The 22,169-nt window shown below is 37.1% G+C and overlaps 1 protein-coding gene across 4 annotated transcripts in view; it reads left to right on the top strand.

Annotated features, from left to right (window-relative positions):
• The window catches only part of STK26 (serine/threonine kinase 26), a gene marked incomplete at its 3' end in the record, with an annotated part of 32,303 nt that overhangs the window by 7,697 nt on the left and 2,437 nt on the right, over positions 1–22,169 (top strand). Inside the window, exons 3-11 of one of the 4 annotated variants that reach the window (XM_080365880.1) lie at positions 8,671–8,901; positions 15,013–15,069; positions 16,748–16,856; positions 16,950–17,107; positions 19,619–19,804; positions 20,455–20,615; positions 21,283–21,376; positions 21,850–21,912; positions 22,004–22,140. In XM_080365880.1, the coding sequence (XP_080222006.1) occupies positions 8,671–8,901; positions 15,013–15,069; positions 16,748–16,856; positions 16,950–17,107; positions 19,619–19,804; positions 20,455–20,615; positions 21,283–21,376; positions 21,850–21,912; positions 22,004–22,140 (1,196 nt within the window). Of the gene's footprint in view, positions 1–8,670; positions 8,902–15,012; positions 15,070–16,747; positions 16,857–16,949; positions 17,108–19,618; positions 19,805–20,454; positions 20,616–21,282; positions 21,377–21,849; positions 21,913–22,003; positions 22,145–22,169 lie in introns of those variants that run through there. The other 3 variants (XM_080365881.1, XM_080365882.1, XM_080365883.1) reach the window with 3 other exon arrangements.

The raw sequence follows: 22,169 nt of genomic DNA, 5'->3' as shown, positions 1-22,169 counted from the left end.
CATCTGGCAGCCGGTCATAGCAAGAACATTTTTACATTCCTGCACAGCTTTATTCTAGCCTAGTTGGCAAGAAGAATCTGAATTTTTTTTTCAGGGTGTTTCTCTTCCTCCCCTCCCCCTTCCCCATGCCTTTTATGTAATGAGATGCTTTGCCATGCTATGAATGAGCTGCAAAGTAATTGAAAAAGGATCCTGAAACGGGCAGGTTGGTTCTGGCAGGGTATGTTTCTTCTGTCCTTTGTAGCTCATTTTGGAGTTGTATTTCTGGTTTTTCGTTGTGCGCTTCTTGTAGCTTCAGGTCCAGTATGATTGATATGATCAAGGGCCAGTATTCAAGAGGAGAGTACAGTTTGCAAGCATGTGGTTGTCTAGCCTTGGGGAGAGTACAGAAATCTGGGATTTTTACAGACTGGTGTGTTTGCCTTCCTTTCTCAAAATGGTCCCTACCAAAGCTAGAGGAATGGTGTGACATCCTCTAACCCTGGGTTCCCACTTGGGGTTCATTGCAGGCAGTGGTTATGCCTGGAGATTTATTTGTGGTAAATAAACTTGTGGCCTGCTCTTTAACCCACATTGTGTTTTGAAGCCATCCTTTTTCAACTGCTGTTTTTCTGCCTCGCTTTAATTTTGTTTAGCCTGAAAAGAAGTAATAACTACTTCAGTAGAGAGATTTAGCAAAGATACTTAATGTGTGTGTTAAGCTTGAGGTCTTGTTGCTGCTTTCTAGTTTATGGGCTGGCAAATTAAAAAGCTGGATGTTATTTTTTGTTTTAGCTGGATTATAGTACGAGTTTAATCTTATTTGAAGGAGGAAAACTGTGTATCTAGTTCTAACTTGCACAGAAGAAAATGCTAACATGGCTTCAAAGATAGAGCAGTGAGGAGGCCTGTAAAATTTATGTAGCAGTTGCCATTTAGCTGTAGATACTGAACTTCTAAATATTAGGAAAATGGTAAAAATGCTGCAGTGATGTAGTTTATTGCTGGCGGAGTTCTGACGTAGTTGTTCCTTTAAATGGGTGTGGCAAAAAAATTGTTTGTGTACTGATAAGCAGGCTGCTTGCTGAAAGGAAAGGCATACTGCTAAAAGTAGGCTGTAGCCCATAAATAGTTATTTTTCCATATTCCTATTAGATGTGGCTTTTGTAATCTCTGTGCAGATTAGGTTTCTCAAAACAGTTCATGACATGGACAGGTTCCAAAGGTTCTTCAGCAATGAGAAATTGCTGTAGTCCTCTGTCTTCTGACTTCTAATTCAGGTGTGAAGGCAGTTAGTTCATTGAGGTGGATTAATTACCCATTCAACAAAGGAGACTAAATTTGTTTTGAAAGATCAGCATGTTGAAGTCTATTAAAATACGGAGCAGAATTTGAACACTTTGGGATACCAGACCCTGTTGATTTCTTGAACTGCCTTTTTTTCTCCATTTAAGCACTTGGCGGCTTAAGTCTTTTTCAAATCATAGTAAAGACCTAGCCACATAATTTGTGCCCCCCTCCTTCTTTAATTCCTCTGACTCTCTTGGTGGGCCATGCTCATCAGACGTGTGAGCAGACTGATGGATATGCACTGTGTGCGGTGGTTTGAGGATTATTTTTTTTTTTTAAGGATACTAGGTGGTTAAAAGGTATTGATACATAGAATGGAAGCTAAGTGGGACTCTGTTTGGAATTTAAGGTTATTCAGCTACAGAGAAGCTCACTGGCATGAGAAATTTTTCTTTGTTTCCTCAATGCAGAATACTCTTCATAAATAATTGGTGTAAATTTTTTTAGTTGCCTGTGTCAAAGAGCTAATCTTTAGGAGATGTGTTGTTATTCTTTCTTTTTGCTTATTTATGCTGTTTCTGAAGTTGCTTCATGTTATGTTACCGAAGTGAAGGAATGGCTAAGAATAGAGGAAGTGAGTTCAGTGGTTTCCATTTTCAGCACAGCATACAATTGACAGCTTGCATCTGCCACAGGTCAGAGATTGCTTGAAGGTGAAGGTAATTCTTTCCTTAAAAATCTGAGAAGGGGTGGGTTTGAATGCCGATTTTTAAAGTTTTGATAGTCACATGAATTTCCAGGCAGCTTGCCTTATGGCTGACTTGATGAAAACAAAGCTTGCTTATTTTTACTTTTGTTGTATTGAAGTTCTCCAGGTTCTCACTAAAAATGGCAGTGAGTCTTCGCCTTGTCAGATAAGGGAGATGTTTCATAAAGGGTTATAACAGAGGTCGGGTCTCGAGGACAGCAAAATTCATATCTAGTTTTTGCTACCTATTGTGGAGAAAAGCTTGATAATGTAAAGGTTTGATACTTTATAAAATCAGAGTGTGTTGTTGTGAAAATTTCTTCTTGAGTATGTATCGTACAGTTCCAGTAAATATAATGAAGTATCTACTATCCTGGTATTTGAGTCTTGAACAGGACTGCAGGGTGGCATCAGAGTTTAGTTACATGCAAAAGTCACTGAGAAGTGCGAGCATGTGTGCAAGATGGGGAAAAGATGTTTACAGGTTATGCCCCTGTTTTGAATGTCTGCAGGTTCATTTTTTTCTTATTATTTATAATTAATAATGGATCTACAACTGTACCTTCAGTAACTTCAAACTATTTAAATTTTTATGTATGCACACATGTGCCCCTATGGCACTGTTTGTGTGAGTAACTTTAATTGTAATAGGATTTTTAAATAAGATTAGCAAGGAGAAGTGAGGAAGAGTTCCAGGAATTAAAATCTATCGCCATCTGTGGTGCCTTTCTTGTAAAGAAGTAAAATATGGAAATATGTATAATATATGAGAATGTATGTTGCTGTAATAGAATATGCGTGGTGTATAATGTGTGTTTATATATATGTAAAATATCTGAAACTGCATGCAGGTAGCGTATGGAAAGATATTCAACTAAGAAGAATGCATCTGTTGATTTAGACATTGCTCTAAGTCCCATAGCCTCTCAGGTTTACCAAGCTTACTCCCTTTTAATGTCATGGGTTTTCTTGGGTCTGGACAGAAGAAAAACTTAGAGGTACTTTATTATCTGAGAATAGATAAATGTCTGTGAATGGACAGATTATCTAGGATTTCCATGTGTTCAACCCAGATGCAGTATTTTGTAAGTCAGATAAATACTGAGAATAGATGAAATGTCTTGACTTTTAATCTGCTTTTCTTTGTTGACTTCCAAGTGTCTTTTTTACTCATTGTATTTCAGGTATTCATTCTTAAGACAATAAAAGATGTCTCGGAGATTTCACAAATAATAAAATAGGCCTCATAATTGCTATTTAATTTTATTGTTAGCCATAATTCACACAGTGCAGTCAGTGGGATTTAAGAGAAATGGTACAGTGCATGCTGGCTTCAGCAACCAAGTTGGCATACATTTCTCATCTGGCATTTTAATGCTAGTGTAACTGAAACTGCACAACAAATTAATTACTGGCATGTTTTTTTGGTGGTGGGTTGTGTTTGGTTTGGTTCTAAATATCTTGCCATAACATAACTTTCTTCTTTTCCTCAAACTTTCTGTGAGATAGCTCTTTTCATTACAGTTTACCTTTGACTTCTCCCGGGCTATGAAGATCAGGTTTTTATTTTCATGTGCAGTGCTTGAAATGATGGTCTTTTAAACACACAGGTAATTCTGATGGCTTCCAAAGATACCAGCATGTATTAGGGTGCCATAGTAGTGGATACTTATAAAACATAGGAGTAGACACTCTGGTCTTCTTTTGCCAACCTTTTATAAAATCTTTTGAGCGAATTTTTCCACCTTTATCTGATGCATATTTGAGTAGCATCTCCCAATGTAAGTGAGCTCTTCTATAGTACTGCTACAATTTTAGGGGAGCTTCTGTTCTAAAAAAAAGCCTGGGAGATGCTTGAAAATCCAGATAGTATAACAGCATTTCTGGGGCAGGTTTTAGACATACTGTTAAGACAACAGGATATGTTTTCTCACATTGACAGACTGCTTAGCAGAAATTGCACAAGGCTATGTTAAATGTATTTGCTCTGGGGGGACCTAGAGGATCCAGGTTTTTATTTTGTTACAGACAAGGCATTAGTTCAGTCTCTGTCCAAGATTCTTTGAAGCTTTGTTTTTTCATCCAGTTGTACTCAGTACCTTTTAATGAAATTCATTAATGAACCTTCTTAGAAGACCTGTTTCTGTAAAAGAGCTGTCCTGCACTGACAGATCCTGAAGCAGTCTAACATACTGTTTCTTCTAATCTGGTGTATGTCATTAGATATCTGTATAATCTTGGAAGGTAGATATTCAGTGTGCTTTCACTTTGTTTCTTAGGAAGAAGGCAGAATTTGGAGAACAGGTACGTTACAAGGGTCGGAGGTGGGAAGGTGAGTCAGACAGTCAGTCTTGTAGCAGAATGCATCCAGGGCATCACTGCATAGCTGTGTTTATTTGAATCAAAAGAAAATGCTTATATAAGCTGTATTGGTGGAATAGTTGATGTAATTACTGCAGATATGCTGGCAAAAATTATGCTGTAATGTTTTTTATTTGGGACTTCTGAGCAGGCAGTTGGACTATATGACCTCCTGAGGTCCTTTCCAAACTGAATTATGCTATGATCCTGTGACTCTATATGTGTATATAAACACATACAGCAATAGCATATGGTTGGATAAGAGAGGAGGAGAGATTTTACTGAACACTAGTGCAGGCTGTATAGTTGTGCGGGACTGGTGAAATGGTGGACTTCCAAAGCTATGCAGAGGGCTTGTGATGTTGTCACACTTGTGCTGGTACTGTTGTTCATGCAGGAGAGACTGAAGTTGGCATGCGAATGTGCCTGTGCTTGTCATACTTGTTGCAGCTTTTGTCTGTGGAAATGGGCTTGCAGGGGAAGAGCAATAGATTCTTTTCCTGATTTGTCCGCTTATAGGTGTTGTCTTTGGAGAGGTGATGATGGAGTCCATATACTGCCTACTGTATTGTTACCATCTGCTGTCCGACAGCCTTGACTCCCAATAGAAACCAGCATTTATTAAAAAAAAAAAAACAACCACCCTAACAAACCAATTATTGATGCAGGCAACTTTCAAAGCTTCTAAACCTTTTCCTGTTCAAGGAAAGATCTGTGAAAGAACAGGGAATAATAATTGATTGTTTTGCTCAGGAGTGTTAATAGTGTTAGAAATATTCATTTCTACCATATTAGAAGTTTAGCTGGAAACTGTGCTGCAAAAATTTATTGGTGTATATTTCAGGTGTGTGTACACACATACACACTTCTATTTATGTAAAATACATCTCCATCCTTTTCTATACCAGGAGAAAGACCATAGGCATTACTGCATTATATAAAATTTACCTTTGTTTAAAAAGTAGTCTTTTAAAGTTGTTGGTGTTTTTTTAATTAGTTGTAGAAAAACGTAGTCTTTTAAAGTTTTTGGCGTTTTTTTAATTAGTTGTAGAAAAACATTTCTATAGAACAATAGTCTGATAGACAGAAAATTAACAAAGATAAAAGCAAATGTGTTTCAAAATGCACAGTCTTTGTTCTATGGCCATGTTTTAAGTTATGCAGTGTTCTAAGTTTGAAGCTTTTGCAAAGGACATTATCTCAATATTAGCCATAGTTGGTCAGAAATATTTGCCCTTATCCTGGAGTGTCCTACAGTCCCTTGTCAGCCTTGGTGAATAACAGAAGGTGTAAAGCTGACTTTGCTGTGAGAGGATTTTCTTAGAACAGAAAGATGTGACTCTTTTCCTCTAGTCCCACACAGTTTGTTCTCCTCTGATGCCCCTCTGTTCCACCTTCCCAGGGATGTACGCGGAGTTCTGCCCTCTCCAAGTCCAGCCGTGCTCGATACCTCCCTATACTCCAGCACTCCCGTGTAATGGCATTAGGAGTGGTTGGCAGTTAAAATAGCCTTTAAAGCTCTGATTCACCTGAAGTAGCTTGGGGGAGAGAGTTTGGAGGCCTGGCTTGTTTTCTTGATCACCGTTAAGTGGGTGTATAGGATCGAGTGATGTGCATTTCCACTGAGAAGCCCAGAGGAATTTTCTGCTTAAGGTTTCTCCTGAAGCAAAACCCAAGTGTTGCTCTTTGATTGTGAAGGGCTGGATTAAACTGCTTTTCCTTTATCTGTCTGGAAGTGTTTAACGGTTTCATCTCAAATCAACAATAGCTATTAGCGTGAATGCTTCTGAGGAATCCCAGACTCCAGGTGTGTCTCAAAATGAAGTTAGTTTCTGTGAAGATGAGTATTTTAGGCTTAATGAAAAGTTTTGCCAGTCCTCTCCTAAACTCTTTTGGTTTTTGGGGATATGTGTCTGTATTTATTGTAAATGGAGAACTAACCCTTAACTGTTATTTTTTGGAACTAAGGTAGTTCAGGAACACTTTAGCTAACTAGCTAAATAACAATTCAGCAGCTTAACTAGCGGCAGGAAAAGTCTGGGTGGCAGATGCTGCTGCTTTTGCCACACCTGTCCCTACAATAATTTTTTGAAACACATCTGAAAATAGATTTTTAATTCAGATTTTTTTAAATTACTTTTTTATTTTTTTGTCTTAACAATGAAAAGATGGCAGGAGCTGATGCAGCAGTATATGGCAATATGGCTATCTTTGGGAAGTTTGAAGATTTACTGGTGGTTATTTTTTGGTCTAACTAAAGGCTTTATGAGTACCTGAAGCCTTCAGTCATTTTCTTTACCAGATTATATATATATATGTAACAATAATAATTGTTCCAGATTTCAGACCAAGTAGTACTCATCCTCTTTTTTTCATTTGCTGTGATTATGCATTTGTTCATCTTTTAAGTCTTTCACTGGATCTATCAACAGAAGAAAATGCAACATTTTTTGCCTAATTATTTCTCTTGAAGGCAGGGGGTTTTGCTTTTTTTTATTTGTTTTTTTTAAAGGAGTAGATAGCAATGAGCTCATCATAGGCAAAGGGGAAATTCCTCGTTCTTCTTGCTTTAATGTACTGCTCAAGAACACATGTGTGTTTTATATACTTGCAAAATCTAAAAATTTTAACTCCACAGATCAGTATGAAACTGCCATACTACTTCATGTTCCCTCCTCTTGTGATAGCACAAATGGCAGCTTGGTATATATGAACAGTGAACTGATTCAGCTGAAAATAAACCTGACAAATCATACAGTTAATTCTTAGCTAAATCTGCTTCTTGATTTGTCTCACCATATTGTGGAATAAATTCTGGTTCTGGTAGAAGGAAAGAAATGACAATAAGAGCCCAGTAGGGAAATGAGACTCCATTTTGGACTAGGTTAAAGTAATTTTTAATTTTTCCCCAGTAAAGATTTTTGCATCCATTTGCAAGAACGCCAGCATAAAGATGATTTCTGGAGTTTCATGTTGATACTTGAGTATTTTGTTAAGTAGGGTAATCTGTGCCTTGGGTTGAATGCCTGCTTTTGCCAAAACTGTCACTGCTTTTGCTGGTTCTGAGTTTTGGAGTGCAAGAAAGTTCCAAAGCAAAGCATATCTTTCATATTTTCAAGTGTTGCTGTTGAATCAGAGGGTTTTTTTGGGCAGATGTTGGCTGAGCAGGGATTGATTTGTGCATTGAGTTGCCCAGTTCTGACAGCAGCAATGTGTTTACTTCTGTTGCTCTGCAAAGCATGGGCTGTTCACTTAGCACGTCTGTCTTACCTCTTAAAAAAAACACTCTCCTTTAAATTTTCTTAGTATGGTCTGAAGTTTGTGTTCTTAAACCGTGGAGCGAGTCATCAGTCTCCTTCAGTAGTCACTGCTGTGGTTTTTGGATGCACAAGTTTCTCTAAGTGGCCACATTGCATGCTTTATCTTGAAGGGAAAATGAGAATTTGCTTCCTTTTTGTTTCCTTTGTGACTACTTGAAGGAGTTGAGAAATTTAAAATATTTCTATAATAATCAGTCTGCCAATCTTAAGAGTAGTTAATCAACAAGAGATTCCAAGCCAGGTATCCTCAAGCAGTGCTATGCCGCCTGGCGCTCTGTGCTGCTTTTTTGAAGGCATGCTGGGGTGATACCAGCCAGTTCTGGTCAGTACCCCACTTTCAGTACTCTGCTCCAGCCTGCTGTTTCCTTCTTTGAACATCTCTCAGCCCCTTCTGCTCTGTTTCTGTCAGCACTTTTAGCTGCCCTGAAGATGACTGATCTTACCAGTTCTCAGAATCTGCCAGTGAATACCGGGTAGTGGAGAGTCCTCTTGCAGCTAGCTCCGTACTGTTTGATGCTCTGCACTGCCTGATAGGATGCTTTGTCTGCCTAAGGCTCTTGGCCAGGTAGAAAGCCCAGCCTTTTCTGCCTGGGTGATGCTGTTAGTGCTTCTGTGCCGTAACTGCATTCCTCAGTCTTCTGAATTACTGCACAGATAGGATTAATATTAAGAACAGCTCTTTTCTTTCGTTTTAAAGAGTTGTTATGTGAGGAACTGAAATGAGGTTTGTACCTGACTCCCTCCCTGGTGAGTCTCATTTACCTTTGACATAATTGCATAATGTACATTCGGTAACTAATAGCTGAATTAGATTTATTTCCTGCACACTGACTTCTATCTGATGCGAGCCTTCCAGTGACAATAAATCTGGATGATGTGCTTCTTGGGAAGTAATGAGGGCCAATAACTTGGAAGTAAATTAAGTAACTCATGTATCTCCCCCCTCTCCCCCTTCTTTTTTTTCTTTTCTAGAACCATAGAGCAGACCCAGAAGAACTGTTCACAAAACTGGAACGTATTGGGAAAGGCTCCTTTGGTGAGGTGTTTAAAGGAATTGATAATCGGACACAGCAAGTGGTTGCTATAAAAATCATAGACCTTGAGGAAGCAGAAGATGAAATAGAAGATATACAGCAAGAGATAACTGTTTTAAGTCAGTGTGATAGTCCTTATGTAACAAAATACTATGGATCATATTTAAAGGTAATGTATAATATTGCACAAATATTTGCTAGCACCCAGTTGTTTTGAATGCCGCTAGGAAAAAATTCCAAAATTGAGGAAGAGTTATCATGCCAACTTGACCATTTATTAGTAGGTTTTTGTTTTTCTTTGAACAGAGCTTTTCACTTTGTTTTGCTCCTTTTGCTGCTGCTTTTTGAAGCTGGAATTTGCATGAAATGGCTAGGGAATGAACAGAGCTGATAGAGGTTTCTTCTTGCCTTGCTGTTGCTTTTGGACAATGGTTTTCTCTTCTCGCTCCACAATCCCTAGCACAATTTTGTGGCCTTTCTGGGGAAGAAAAAAAACACCTTCATACCTGTAGAAACAAACCCCTTTCTCTGATATGGAAAGAAACCCTGGACTGTGTAGAGATGTGCTGGTAATTATGCAGCATCGTAGGCCCGAGACAAAATAAAACTGACATAATCAGAGTTATGTAACCACTGTGTGAAATGTTATCTAAGGTATAATTTAAAAACAAACAAACATGAAAACCTGCAAAAACCAAAAAAGTGTTGAGTAAGTCTTTTCAACTTGCAAAACTGTCCAGATATAATCACCTTAAGTATGGCTTAAACGATCTGTGGCGCATACGTGTTTTAGATGTTTTTAAAAAAACCTAAAGCCATGTAATAAAAGCTAAAGTATTAACTGTAGTTACAGCTGTCTTAGAAGTTGGGGGGGGGGTGTGTTTGCTTGTGTTGGGGTTTTTTTTGTTGGGTTTTTTTTGGCTTGTGTTTTTTCTTGGTGGGTTTTTGTTTGCTTGTGTTTGGTTGTTTTATTGTGGGTTTTTTGTTTGCTTGGGTTTGTTTTTTGTTGGTTTTGGGGGGTTTTGGTTTTTTGGGTTTTTTTTTTTGTTTGGTTTTTTGTTTGTGAATAGGGAAAGAAAAAGTCTTTTCATTATTTACAGCATTATAAGTATTGGAAGCAAAAATGGCGTTGCAAATCTGCCTAAGTACCTGTGCATCACAGTAGTTTTGTCTTTGGCCTTATCATGCAAGTCTTTCACTTTTTACCCTTTTTCTTTGATATCTAAGTATAGTTATTCTGTCAGTGCTATAAAACTATCAACTTGTGGTTAGGGATTTTTATTTTTAAAAAAATGTACTTTCTTTACCGCTGTGTGAGTTCTTTACATTTCGATTCTAAATGGATGAATTCTGAAAGATTAGTGCTGACCTCTTTGCTTTTCACACTTCCCATGTTTTTGGGGAAGGAAAACTTCTGTGTGTGGAGCTTGGGGAGGTGTTTGTGGAATTTTGGTTACTTTCCCATTCATATAAGAAATTCCTTTTTTTTAAAAAAAAACTAAACCCCAAAAAAACTGAAAAATGGTTCACAGGAATGTTTTTCATCCCAAACTAGCACAATGGGAATTCTACTGCTTACTGTTCCCCAACTAAATGAATAAAAATGTCCACAAATGAGTACTTTTAGTTCTGTAATTAAAAATAAATAAATAAAAGTACTGTTTAAGCAGTATCTTGGCTCTACATTTTTCTTAGGCTAGATTTATCCTTGGTTACTAATACTAGATCTTTCAGCTTGAGATTCCTCAGGGGAGAGTGTATTAGCTTTGTTAAATGTGCAAAGACTCTTCTATGCTGCCTTTTCATTTTAGTAATAACAGGTATTTTGAGAGTTATATCAGTCTATTATTTTATTTTTTTACTTAATCACTATAGCTTTTAAGTTTTTATTAGCTATTATTCTAAGAATGGGTGTCAGCCAAAGCATTTAGCTATGTAGTACTTTGCTGAGGATTTAATTTCTCTATATTGTAGACATCTCTTGGAAGCAGTGGAATAGGCACAGTTGTCTACCAAATGACTGTATAATTAAAGGTTAAAGCACACTAAAGTAAAATTCTGAAAATTAAGACATCTTACTTCTTGCAAAACAAAGTCCTAGGCTGCAGAGATTAATAGCAGTTTCCTATGGATATGACCAGTGTGAAGGTCACGTTCAAAGTGGTCCCATAGGTTTGCTGGTGAATACTTGGCTTTATATATAAAGATCACTGAAAATATTCCTAGAAATAGTTTAAGATAGTGGCTAAAAAAGCATAAGCATACAGTGAGTAGAAGGTATTTAAAAAATTCAGAGAATTTTTTTTTCCTTTGCATCTTTCTTTATAGGAAAACAAAACAGTTGAGCCAGTCTGCCATCTCTAAGATCATGTTTATGGAATATAAATAATTTACTAAAATATATTAATCCTACATGTAAGTTTCTCTGAAGCTCTAGGGAGTGCCATTAGAAATGTTTTTTTTATTATTATTTTTGCAGTGCTTAAATCAAAGAGAATTCATATTTTCCTGATTATACCGAAGCAAGCCCTCAGTGCAAAGGCATTCAGGGTGCCTACAACACCTATTGGTATTCCTTAGTTGAGTAATCTAGATCTTGTTTAAATCTTACAATCTGATAGGTTTTATTTTGAAGAAATTGCAGCTGAGACCATGTGCTGGCTTCAGGTTTTTCATATGTGCCTGAGTTCATCCACTTGAACTGTAACAGAATATCTTCTGTTGTAACTTATTCTTGTTTTTAAACCGATTTTAAGTAAGCTTTGAATAAGCAGATGGTTCTTGTCATCAATTTGTAGTCACTTTCAGTTTTATCTCTGGTGAGATAGCGTATTTGATACTTAAAAGTTGTTTATGACTAAAACAGAAAAGAAGAGATGTTAACTGTGAGGGTTTTCTAATTGCAAGCATTTCAGATGAGAGATTTTATTTTTGTACAGCCTTTTCTACACATTCTTCAGCTTTACAGTTTCCTTGCACTTTAGGATGCAAAGCTAGGCTTGCGGCTGAACAGGATGGAGTCGCCCAGTCTCAGGGAGCCCAGGGCTTACCAGCTACATGCAGGCTCTTCCAGATGCTCCTGCTGCTGAAAGGGGGAAGGGAAGAGTGTCTTTATTTCATTACTTGACTTACTAATTTGTAACTTAGTCAGCTCAGCTGATGCCATGTAAGATACTCTTATGTTCGCAGCCTAGCTGCTCATTAGCTACAGCTTGTACATCTGACTTGTACATGTGATTTTAAAAATATGGACAGTCCCTTAATATTTTTACCTAGCAGTGCAATGTTATTTGTCTGTTACCGGATATTTTACTCTTGAAAACCCTTATTGTTAGTACAGAGTGGCAAGGTCTACTTACTTGAGGTTCTTGGAATAAAGCTGATGGCAGTTTTCAGTTAGTGATACAAAAAGGTGCAAAACCCCAACATCTTTGTAATTTGGGTTACCTGTATATCTTGAATTTTGGAGTTTGAATGGGAGTTTCCCATTGAATTAATCTTGGAGCTTAGGTATTAGTAATTTTCTTCTCGAATTTTCATTGGGTATCTGGCAAGAGCAGAACTGTTTTCTAAACATACTGGTAGGTGATGTACAAATACATCGTCAAAGAATGCACCATAATAAACACATTTGTGTACGGTGGTAAAATGTTCTAACTTCATATCGTGTGTTTCACAAATGCCTGTAGAAATGTACAAGCTTACAGCTGTATTAAGGCAACTTTTGTAGCTATAAGATAACTTTAAATCCTGATGTAGATGTCTGTAGATGTTCTCATTTGTGGAAGGTCAGGATCTTGCCTCCTCATCCCATATTGCACTTTGATTGCAATTAACATCACATCTCAATAAATAAAACGTTGGTTGCGGAGAGTACCCTTGAAAGTGATAGTGCATAGCAATGCAGCAGTGTGAGTTAGGTTAGATAGCTAAAATGAGTGTTCTCCTCAAGCATAATGGCTTGTCAAAATGTATTACCAACTTATCAGTTCAGGATTGATGAAGATTAAAGGTATTAAAAGTTACCTTAGTTCTGGCATGTTTTGGTTACACCAGTTTGTGAAGCTTGATAAAATACTTGAGCTGTACTTTACATGTGAATCCCATAGAGAAAGATCTTCTCATGACTGAAATTTTATGCTTGTTTTCCCTATTTGTGCCATTTAGCCGAGGAGTTTAAATATCTATCCTTGTAAATATTATAGCCACCTGGGCTTGCTCTTTTCTTTTGCACTTAAAACAAGCCTGAAGTTATTAGTTTTTCAGATTTGATATCGAGAACTCTTGTAGTAGTGTCCGGAGACTTCCATCAGTATTATACAGCACTTTGTGCAGCAAAGCTCTGAGACAATCTAAAGATACTGTTTATTCTACATTGTCTATTTATACTTGATGGACCAAAAATAGCTAGGAAAAAGGTTGTTCATGCCTGTCTACAAAATATCCACACCCGGTTACAGTGGATAGTAGCAGTTTCTTTGAGACATTATTTCAGAAACAGGGTACTTACTCATTTTCACCCTATACTGTTTTTAAATAATAGTCAAATCCTCCAAACATGTCCGGTAACCACAATGTTTGCCTTAAACTGGAGTTCCTTGCAGGTCTCCTCAGCTGACAAAGTTGGGCTTTGTAAAAACTGCTAAAATTAGCCAGCCCTTCCCTGCTGATCTCATAATATTGGAATAGACTCTCATAAATGGTGTGTTTTTTAAATTTGGTATAAATCTAATAGAGCCGACTTTGTTAAGATAATTGGATGCGGTGCTTTCAGAAACTGCACCTTTATTTGCTTGTTGAGTTTTCTTTAAATTTCTGTCACCAGTCAGGCAATAGGGTGGGAAACCATGCAATGTAGAATGTAGGAGGCTTTAAAAAATACTTCTGCCAGTAAGCTTGTGCTCTGTTACAGGGAACTAGCACTAGTAAATATTTGTTGGAAATTTAAACAGCATGTGTGGTACTTCAGCAGGTCTGGTTCAGTTGAGTATTTTTAGTAATGGTTTTTATTTGAAATCAAGAAATGTTTTTATTTGCAGAATTACTTAGAATAGTAGCCCACAGATTAATATTTTGGTTTCTTCTGAAATGTGAGGGGACTCTGGCGAGCAAATAGCAGATGATCCCAGTTTTGAAACATACACTCTGTAGATCTGATACCAAATCTTTCGAGTTTTGTCTGTGAACCAGCTACATACCAAGGGCAAAGTCAGCATCTAAAAACCAGTGTTAGAAGTATTTGTCAGTTCTAGTATTCTAGTAGAGACATCTCCACAAAGAAAACAGAAACTCACCTATAGCCCATAGTGAAAGTGTACATGAATTTTGCAATATTACTAGAAATAATTTTAAAAAATATAATCCGAAGATAGGTGCCTTAAGTCATACTTTTTATTGAACTACGTTGCTCTTATCTTTGACCTTTTAATGGCTGATTTCAAATCTCTGATTGGAAAACTTAAGAAACTGAGCACTTTTGTAGGGTTCCAAGTCTGGCAGTGCAGTTTCTCCTGGCTGGTGGTTGCGCAGCTTTGTACCTGAAAATTGGAGCTGCCCCTGGGTAGCAAGCATGTTTTGTGGTAGGCTGTAAGTCCTTAGGCACAAGCATATTCAAGGGCTATCAGTTCTCACTTTTTGATGGATCTGACAACTTCAAGTTGACACTTGTAGGCATGTTAGATACACACTTGCCCAGTTACCGTGTAGGTGAAGAGGCACTTAGCAGCTGCCTCCATTAGGCTTTACATTTCTGTTGTCTTTGAAGCGTGTTCATACTCCCTCACTTGCTCAAAATTAAAGTAAGTTCCAAGTATTTTCCTGAGATGAGAGGTGTGGTGATGTTACAAGAACGTTTCCTATTGTAATGCTTCTATATCACAAATGGCTGGAATAAATAGTTGTAATGCAAAGACAGTCTTTCGTAAGAACTACAGCCTTACATTTAAACACTTAGTTTAAACTTAAACCACCACCAAATCACTTTCTTCTCGAAGTTCTGTTGCTTTGGGTGAACTTTTTTAGGTGTCAGTGGAAAATGATTGGCGGGAGGAGTGGTGGTGGTGTTTGTTGCTTTTTTAAATACAGAAGTTAAAATTTAATTGATATTTAGACAACTTGCACAGGAGCTGTGTGATACAAGAAGTAATTACCTGTAACTTGGTGATTAATGGGACTCTGCATTTGTGTTCTCCTAATAGTATGCTGGTAGTCTATTCAAATACATGGAGGTTTTTTTCTGTGGCAGCCTTGGACTTCTAACACCTCATGCCTTCCTTTACAGGGCACAAAACTATGGATAATAATGGAATATTTGGGTGGAGGGTCAGCTTTGGATCTTGTAAGTATATGATTTTTTTGCATTGTAAGTACTAGTGAACCTTGTTTCATTGTGCTTTCATATCTGTTTATATATAATCTAGTCCCTGGAGGCAACTGCTAATCACATCACTGCTACATTGTAATGCTCCAAAAAGTGTGAATTTGAATGATAATTCTGTTATATTGAATTGATGTTGAATTTTGTTTTTACTGTTTGTCCCTAAGCATTAGGAAGCATCCATTTGTTCTCAGTCAAATGTAAGGCAATTTTTTTTTCTTAGTATGAGGAGAGGTACTGTTCTTGCCGTATGTGGTGGGTTTTGGGTTTTATGTTGGCAGCCCCTCCCATATCTCCTCCCCCTGGTAGAATTCATTACACTCGAATAAAAAAATGTTTCCTTTGGGATTGGGTCTCAGGAATGAATGAAGTGTGTGCCCACAGAGTATGGTTAGTTTTAACTGGTTAAAAGGTGTTGGATTTTCCATTTTCAGGTATTTTCAGTTAAGCATGAAAGTGCCTTTTACTTAAGATAGTGCAGCATTCATGAGGGATGTAGCTTAGAGAGTACAAGAGCACAGTTCACTGTATGGATGTGGTTTCCCCATACTTTCAGTACAGCTCTGCCTCAGCTGTAAAGCGTAGAGGCCCACCCTTTCCTGTAAGATAATACAACTCACTCTTTGTTTGTGTGATTGTGAAGGAAACATGTCATGTCTTCAGTATTACAGAATGGTGTGTTAATTATATATTTGCTAACAGTGGTCCTGTCTGCAAGAGCTGAAGTATGTGCTTCACTTCACAAATTGAGTTAAACTTATTAATGAAATTACATCACATCAACTCAGCTACAGGAATGTAAAAGCATAGTAATTACGTGTAGCATGTAGTACTTTGTAGCTCTGGAACTTGGTCTTTTTGAGAAATGGGCTGTGACATATGTACTCTTAACACTTGAATAATTGTGGAGTTGTCAGAAATAGTGGTCAGAAATTGTGAAATAGCCTTTACTAGTGACATTGAAACCACTGAAGAATAAAACTTTAAGTTTTGCCACATTTGCCTCACTTTGCCATACCATAATTTCATGGTGTTCTCTGTTTCAGTGCTGTGTTGATATTTTTTTATAGCAGAATCACCCACCTTAATTGCTTCTGTTTTATTTACATAGCTTTCTAATGTGCAAAGCTTACACTTATTCCATACTAGCAACTTTATAGTAGCACATTATGTTCTTGATGCAAAAGCAAGCATGGTATCAAAAATGCTGGAACAAGAAAAAAAAATGCATCATTAAATTTAAAACCCACAGTCAATAGACTAATTTATTTAGAAATAAACTGAATTTCTTCATTTGCTTAATCTAAAGTGCAAAATTCAGTCTGCAGTGTTTGCTGTCTGTAAGAAACTATAACTTAATGTTAAGCTTTTCACGTGCGTTGCGTGCTGAGGGGAGTGCATACTGTATGCAGTAGAAAAGTACCAGCATTTTCAATGTATTATCAATAGAGGACATGTAAAGATGATCATTCCATTGGCACCTGTTTCTGATAGAATGTTGACATACTTTATTAAATATTCCGTTAATTCTGTTAGTTCTTTAAAAACATCTCTCAAGTTTTAAGATTTAATTAAATCAATAACAAGGCAAAAATTAGATACAAGACTAAAATTATTTTAATGTGTCTTTTCTCTAAAGCTGCGTGCTGGCCCGTTTGACGAGTTCCAGATTGCTACCATGCTAAAGGAAATCTTGAAAGGTCTTGACTACCTACACTCAGAGAAGAAAATTCACAGGGATATAAAAGGTGCATAACATTTTAAATGTTACTTTGTTAAAGCCTTTAAAAATCATAAGAGCAGTATTCTAATTGAGATACTATGTTTTTCCCTTGTGGCAGCTGCCAATGTCTTGTTATCAGAGCAAGGTGATGTTAAGCTTGCTGATTTTGGAGTTGCTGGGCAGCTGACAGACACGCAAATTAAGAGGAATACCTTTGTTGGAACTCCATTTTGGATGGCACCTGAAGTTATTCAGCAGTCAGCGTATGATTCAAAAGTAAGTATGAAAGTAGAATACCTTTTCTGTGTATCTGCAGATCCAACAGAAATGCCTTTGATTTTTGTGGTTTTAGCTCTATTAGCATGGAGAAAAAAAAGTGGATTTCAAATAATAAAATTAAAGGTACAATTTAATTGTTCTTACACAGTAATTATATGTCACTGTACTCGCATGCAAGACACATGCAAATCACTAAGTAAAATGATACTTTCTAGTCAAGAGTCTTTCAGAGAAACTCCCTGGATGCTTTCAGTGTTGTGGGTTGGTTGGTTTGTTTTTAATTTCAATTCAATGTTTTGCATTTAATTCAAACAGTGGTAAAGTTTTCACAAATTAGAATGCCATCAAAACTTATCAGCTTATTTAAAGCCAAGATGGTGGCTGAAATGTTACTCTTTCCTCAGATTTTTAGAAACAGCTCTGGATATAATTTCTTCAGTGGTATTTCTGAGGACCTGTGTAATGCTGAAGATTTTAACACAGGTGACTGATCCTGAGGAGCAAAAAAATTTACTTGATGGGTAGCTGTGGTAGCATTACAGTACCTTGTACATTTCGTTGTCATGGGAGCTGTTGATGGATGACCGGTTGCAAAGGAGAGCTTCCTTATGTGAACTAACAGTAGAAAACCAGACCTCTGCCATGTTGTTCTGATGGTTGGGAACTGCTGCTAGAAGTGACAATAAGAGGGAACAGTCCCCTCTTCTCCCGTGTGTATACCTACAAGATGACCTATGTATGGCTAGTGAAATGGCAGTGTATTTTGCTGGCATTGGATTTTCTACACCCTGTGGATGCAACTTTAGATAGCAAGAGATCTAAAAATCTTGGTATACGCAAAGTAATACTTTCATACAATCTTTTTCTCAACTGTAACTGTACTTGTGATGTGCACATAAAGAAAAGACTTGAATATCTGAGATGTCTTGAAGATATTCACACTTCAGGAGACTTTCCCAAGATCCTTCAGATTTGATGGCATTTTTGTACGTGTCACAAGGGTTCTTGCTGATAAGAAAGACTATGTTGTAGTTCTCATGTTTTGGGTTTCAGTGGTGCAACTGTAACGTGCTCCCCGGGGCATTTTGGAAAAGGACTCTACCCTGCTTTGAAAATGCGTGTAGTCCGGTTGAATTGAGAATAATTTGTCTCTGCTTGCCCTGTGTATAAATCAGCTGTATCACCCCTCATTTATGTTCTCCCAGCAACCTAATCTGCCTTCCATATCGCCTCAATATGTTGTGAGAGCAGTGCCCTCTCCCTTTTCTTTCTATGCCAAAAGGCTGGTGGGAAAGCACAGAAGATGCAAGCCTTTGGTAGGACAGAAGAAGGGTTTTGGACAGGATACACTTCAATTTCTAGACTAATACTGATGCGTATTTTGGCACCTGGACTGAATTCTAACCTTTCTCCTTCTGTCCCTACTTCAAAGTGACAGAAAATAAAAAATAAATTCATACATCTTCGCAGTGGTAGAGATTTACAAGCCCTATCTCTTCTTTCAAGACATTTTGCTCCAACATGTAGTTGTTGGTTATGATATTTCAGTAATAAACAGTGAACTAGTTTAATTCTTCAATATTAAGTGCAGGTATTTTAGTTCTTGTGAATAGGAAAGGAATATTGGAGAGTTGCAAACTGTAACTCTTGTTTACTCTATGGGCAACTTCGATTTGTGACTTCTGTGCCAAGCATAGTCAACCATTGCCAGCCACTTTTTAATTAGAAGCATCTTTAGTGACCTTAATAGCTATTGTAGCTCATCTAAGAAGATGCAAGTAATGTATATTTCACTTGGGAAAAATCTCTAAATTGCGAAATAATCTTATAGTTCATAAGGTATTTTGGTAGAAAGACAGAATTTTTTGTAATGCTTACCTTTAGCTAAAATAAATACCACTTCATTATTCTTCAGAAACTTACACTGTGAACTTGGTATTTCAGGTCTAACTGGTTGATCATCTTCTAGCTAAATTCATCAAGCAGGCTGTTAGGAAAGAAATGAAGTGATCACCTGCTGGATTTCATTCAGCTTTCTGCTTTGTTCCTTTAGAGTGAGGTTTCTAAAAAGGTTGGATACCTCAGTGCATCTACAGTTTAAAAAGTACCGTCGGCATGCAGTTTTTCTACCTAGACAAAAATCTGAATTGGGCATAGGAAATTAGTGGCAATGTGTATTTGATTATGTAGAAAAAAATCAGAGGGAGATTAATATTTCTGAAGGTTTTTCCAAAAGCATGTGCATTTAGGTGCGTTTGCTGACAGTGTTGCAACAGCAAGTGTGCAATAAAAGTGATGTTGTAGATGTTTGTCTTTAAAGACTAAGTCAGCCAGGCCTTTGGGAATTATAGCCTTCAAGTATTAGAAAGGAATCTTTGTGCATTGTCTACTTAGAGCAAAAATAATTTTATAGATAGATGAAGTATATGTGAAGATTTCAGTTATTAAATGCTTAGTCACAATATTTTGAACTTAGTTTTGAACTAAAAGTAACTTTTCCCTTCTCAGGCTGACATCTGGTCATTGGGAATCACTGCTATTGAACTAGCCAAAGGGGAGCCTCCCAACTCTGATATGCATCCGATGAGAGTTCTGTTTCTCATTCCGAAAAACAATCCTCCGACGTTATTAGGAGAATTCAGTAAACCTTTTAAAGAATTCATTGATGCGTGTCTGAATAAGGACCCAACATTTGTGAGTAGAGAGATATATGTGTGTGTGTGTGTGTGTGTATAGACGTTTTGGTTTTGTTTTCTACTCTCATATGCTTGTGAAGTATTTTGCTGGTGTAGCACGTCATAGTTGAAATAATTTTAGAGAGTGTACTTTCCACTGTAAACGGTAGTGGTGCTTTTAAGTAACTGTGTCTCCATCCTAGTGTCTTTTGTTTAAAATACTGAAGGGAGGAGGGAGAATGCTGAAAGAAATTATGGTGGCAGGGACAGCTTCCTAAAATGCACTCAAACCTAGGATAATGTCAGAAGAGAAACTTTTAACAGAGGAGAGAATCTTTTGTTTTGTTTTGTTTTTTTTTTTCCCCTCCGGCAGAACTTTTTCTGCCTGTCTGAATTCTGCTTACAAGGAAACGTTGCATTGGACAATTTTGATTAGTCATTTTCCTGGGTGTGTACCTTCTAACATAGAAGGGTAAGGAGTATAGTCTGTGTGTGACTTGATCATATTTTTAGAGTGCTTGTAAATGTGGATTACTGGTTTTCTTGACTTCCTGTTTCAGTAATTTCCTGATACTTTATGAGTTAGCTTTAGGAGTCAGTTGTCTTACTAAATCTCCCTTATTAACATTTAAAATCATGAAATGTTAGCATAACTTTAAATATTTAAAGTGTTTCTTTCAGCGTCCCACTGCAAAAGAACTTCTGAAGCACAAATTCATTATGAAAAATGCCAAGAAGACTTCATATCTGACAGAACTGATTGATAGGTTTAAGAGATGGAAAGCAGAGGGACATAGTAGTGATGAAAGTGATTCCGATGGTTCAGATTCGTAAGTTTCTTTTCAGTTTAGTCTCCTTTTGGCTTTTCTTTTTTTCTTTTTTAAATAATGTTACTGAAGTAGGTTTGTTGCAGTTTCTCTTTGTAATTAACACCTCTTCTGTACATCTGTCTCTGTTCTGTATGTTTTTCATTGGCTTCTTTCAAGAAAACCCCTTTATGACCCTAAAGACTAATACATAAGTTGTGCGCTCATTATCTCTTTAAGCTTTCTCTCTCTGAACTCAATTTCAGTTCTGTTTAAGTTCTGTGTGTTGCCTAGTCTGAGGCTAGTGGTTGTACCAAAACCAATGAATCACAATTAGAAACATTGCAGAGCAAGGGTGAGGTGTGTGAAGAAGTTTGTACAATGCCTGTGGAACATACATTCTGTAAGTCTCTTGCGTTTCTGGCCATCAGGTAACTTTAAATGGGATGCCATGGGAGAAGGTAGGCTTTATGTGTAGATAACATCTTCTCTTTGCTTTGATGGTATTTCAGTTTATTCAGCCTTTCAAGTTGTTTTTCTTTAAAGTTCAGTTAATGCTTCGATACCCAGTTTCCTTATTTTAAGGAATGTGGAACTAATCCATAGAGATTTATAATGTATTTGGGTTACCTATGCTTGCTTAGTGTTATGTTGTGGCTAGTATTATGTACATCGTATCCCTTTCCTTCAGGGAGTCCAGTAACAAAGAAAATAACTCTCATCCTGAGTGGAGCTTTACAACAGTTCGAAAGAAGCCAGATGCAAAGAAGCTACAGAATGGGACGGTATGTGCAGTCTGAAGAGTTCTTTCTAAGTGCTGGTTTTGAAGCCAGTTTAAGGAAGATAGTGGTAAACTTAGCAATTACTCACTTTTCATAAGAAGTAACTATATTTTTGTAGTTCAAGAGATGATGCTTGTTAGTGATATGCCCATGTCAGCCTTCAGTGCGAAATACACCGCATACTAATAGATCAGTATCTGTTCATAGAGATGTGAATTTTCAAGACGTGTATAATGTTAGAGAGGAAAAACTGAACTGTTTTTCTGATGATATATGATATTGTTTCAGATATGTCATCAGGCATCTGTTTCCATATCACATAATGTTTGATATATTGGGCCTTGATTGGTTTTGTAACATATTTCAAGCGCTTTGTTGAATTTAACTGAACTTCCAAAATCACATGTGCTGTGTTAAATTCACTGTATATGTTGTATAGGAATATGCTAATGTAATCCTTATTTGTTAACTTTCAGGATCAGGATCTTGTTAAAACCCTGAGTTGTTTAACTATGATAATCACGCCCGTGTTTGCTGAGGTAAGCCTCTTGACTTAAAAAACTTCTTTGAAAATATTACCCAATGCCTGATAACTTTTGTAAGTTTTATCTGTTTTGGTTTGCTACCCAGCTCAAACAGCAGGACACAAATAATGCTAGCAGAAAGAAAGCAATTGAGGAACTTGAGAAAAGCATCAATGTGGCAGAAGCAACGTGTCCAGGGATCACAGATAAAATGGTGAAGAAACTTATGGAGAAATTTCAGAAGTAAGTTAAGGAATGTTTTTGTATTCATT

The sequence above is a fragment of the Falco punctatus genome (assembly GCF_963210335.1).
Source record: "Falco punctatus genome assembly, chromosome: 15".
In the NCBI taxonomy this organism is placed as follows: Eukaryota; Metazoa; Chordata; class Aves; order Falconiformes; family Falconidae; genus Falco; species Falco punctatus.
The sequence above is the reverse complement of the archived record's forward strand: the minus strand, read 5'-3'. Positions and strand labels throughout refer to the sequence as shown.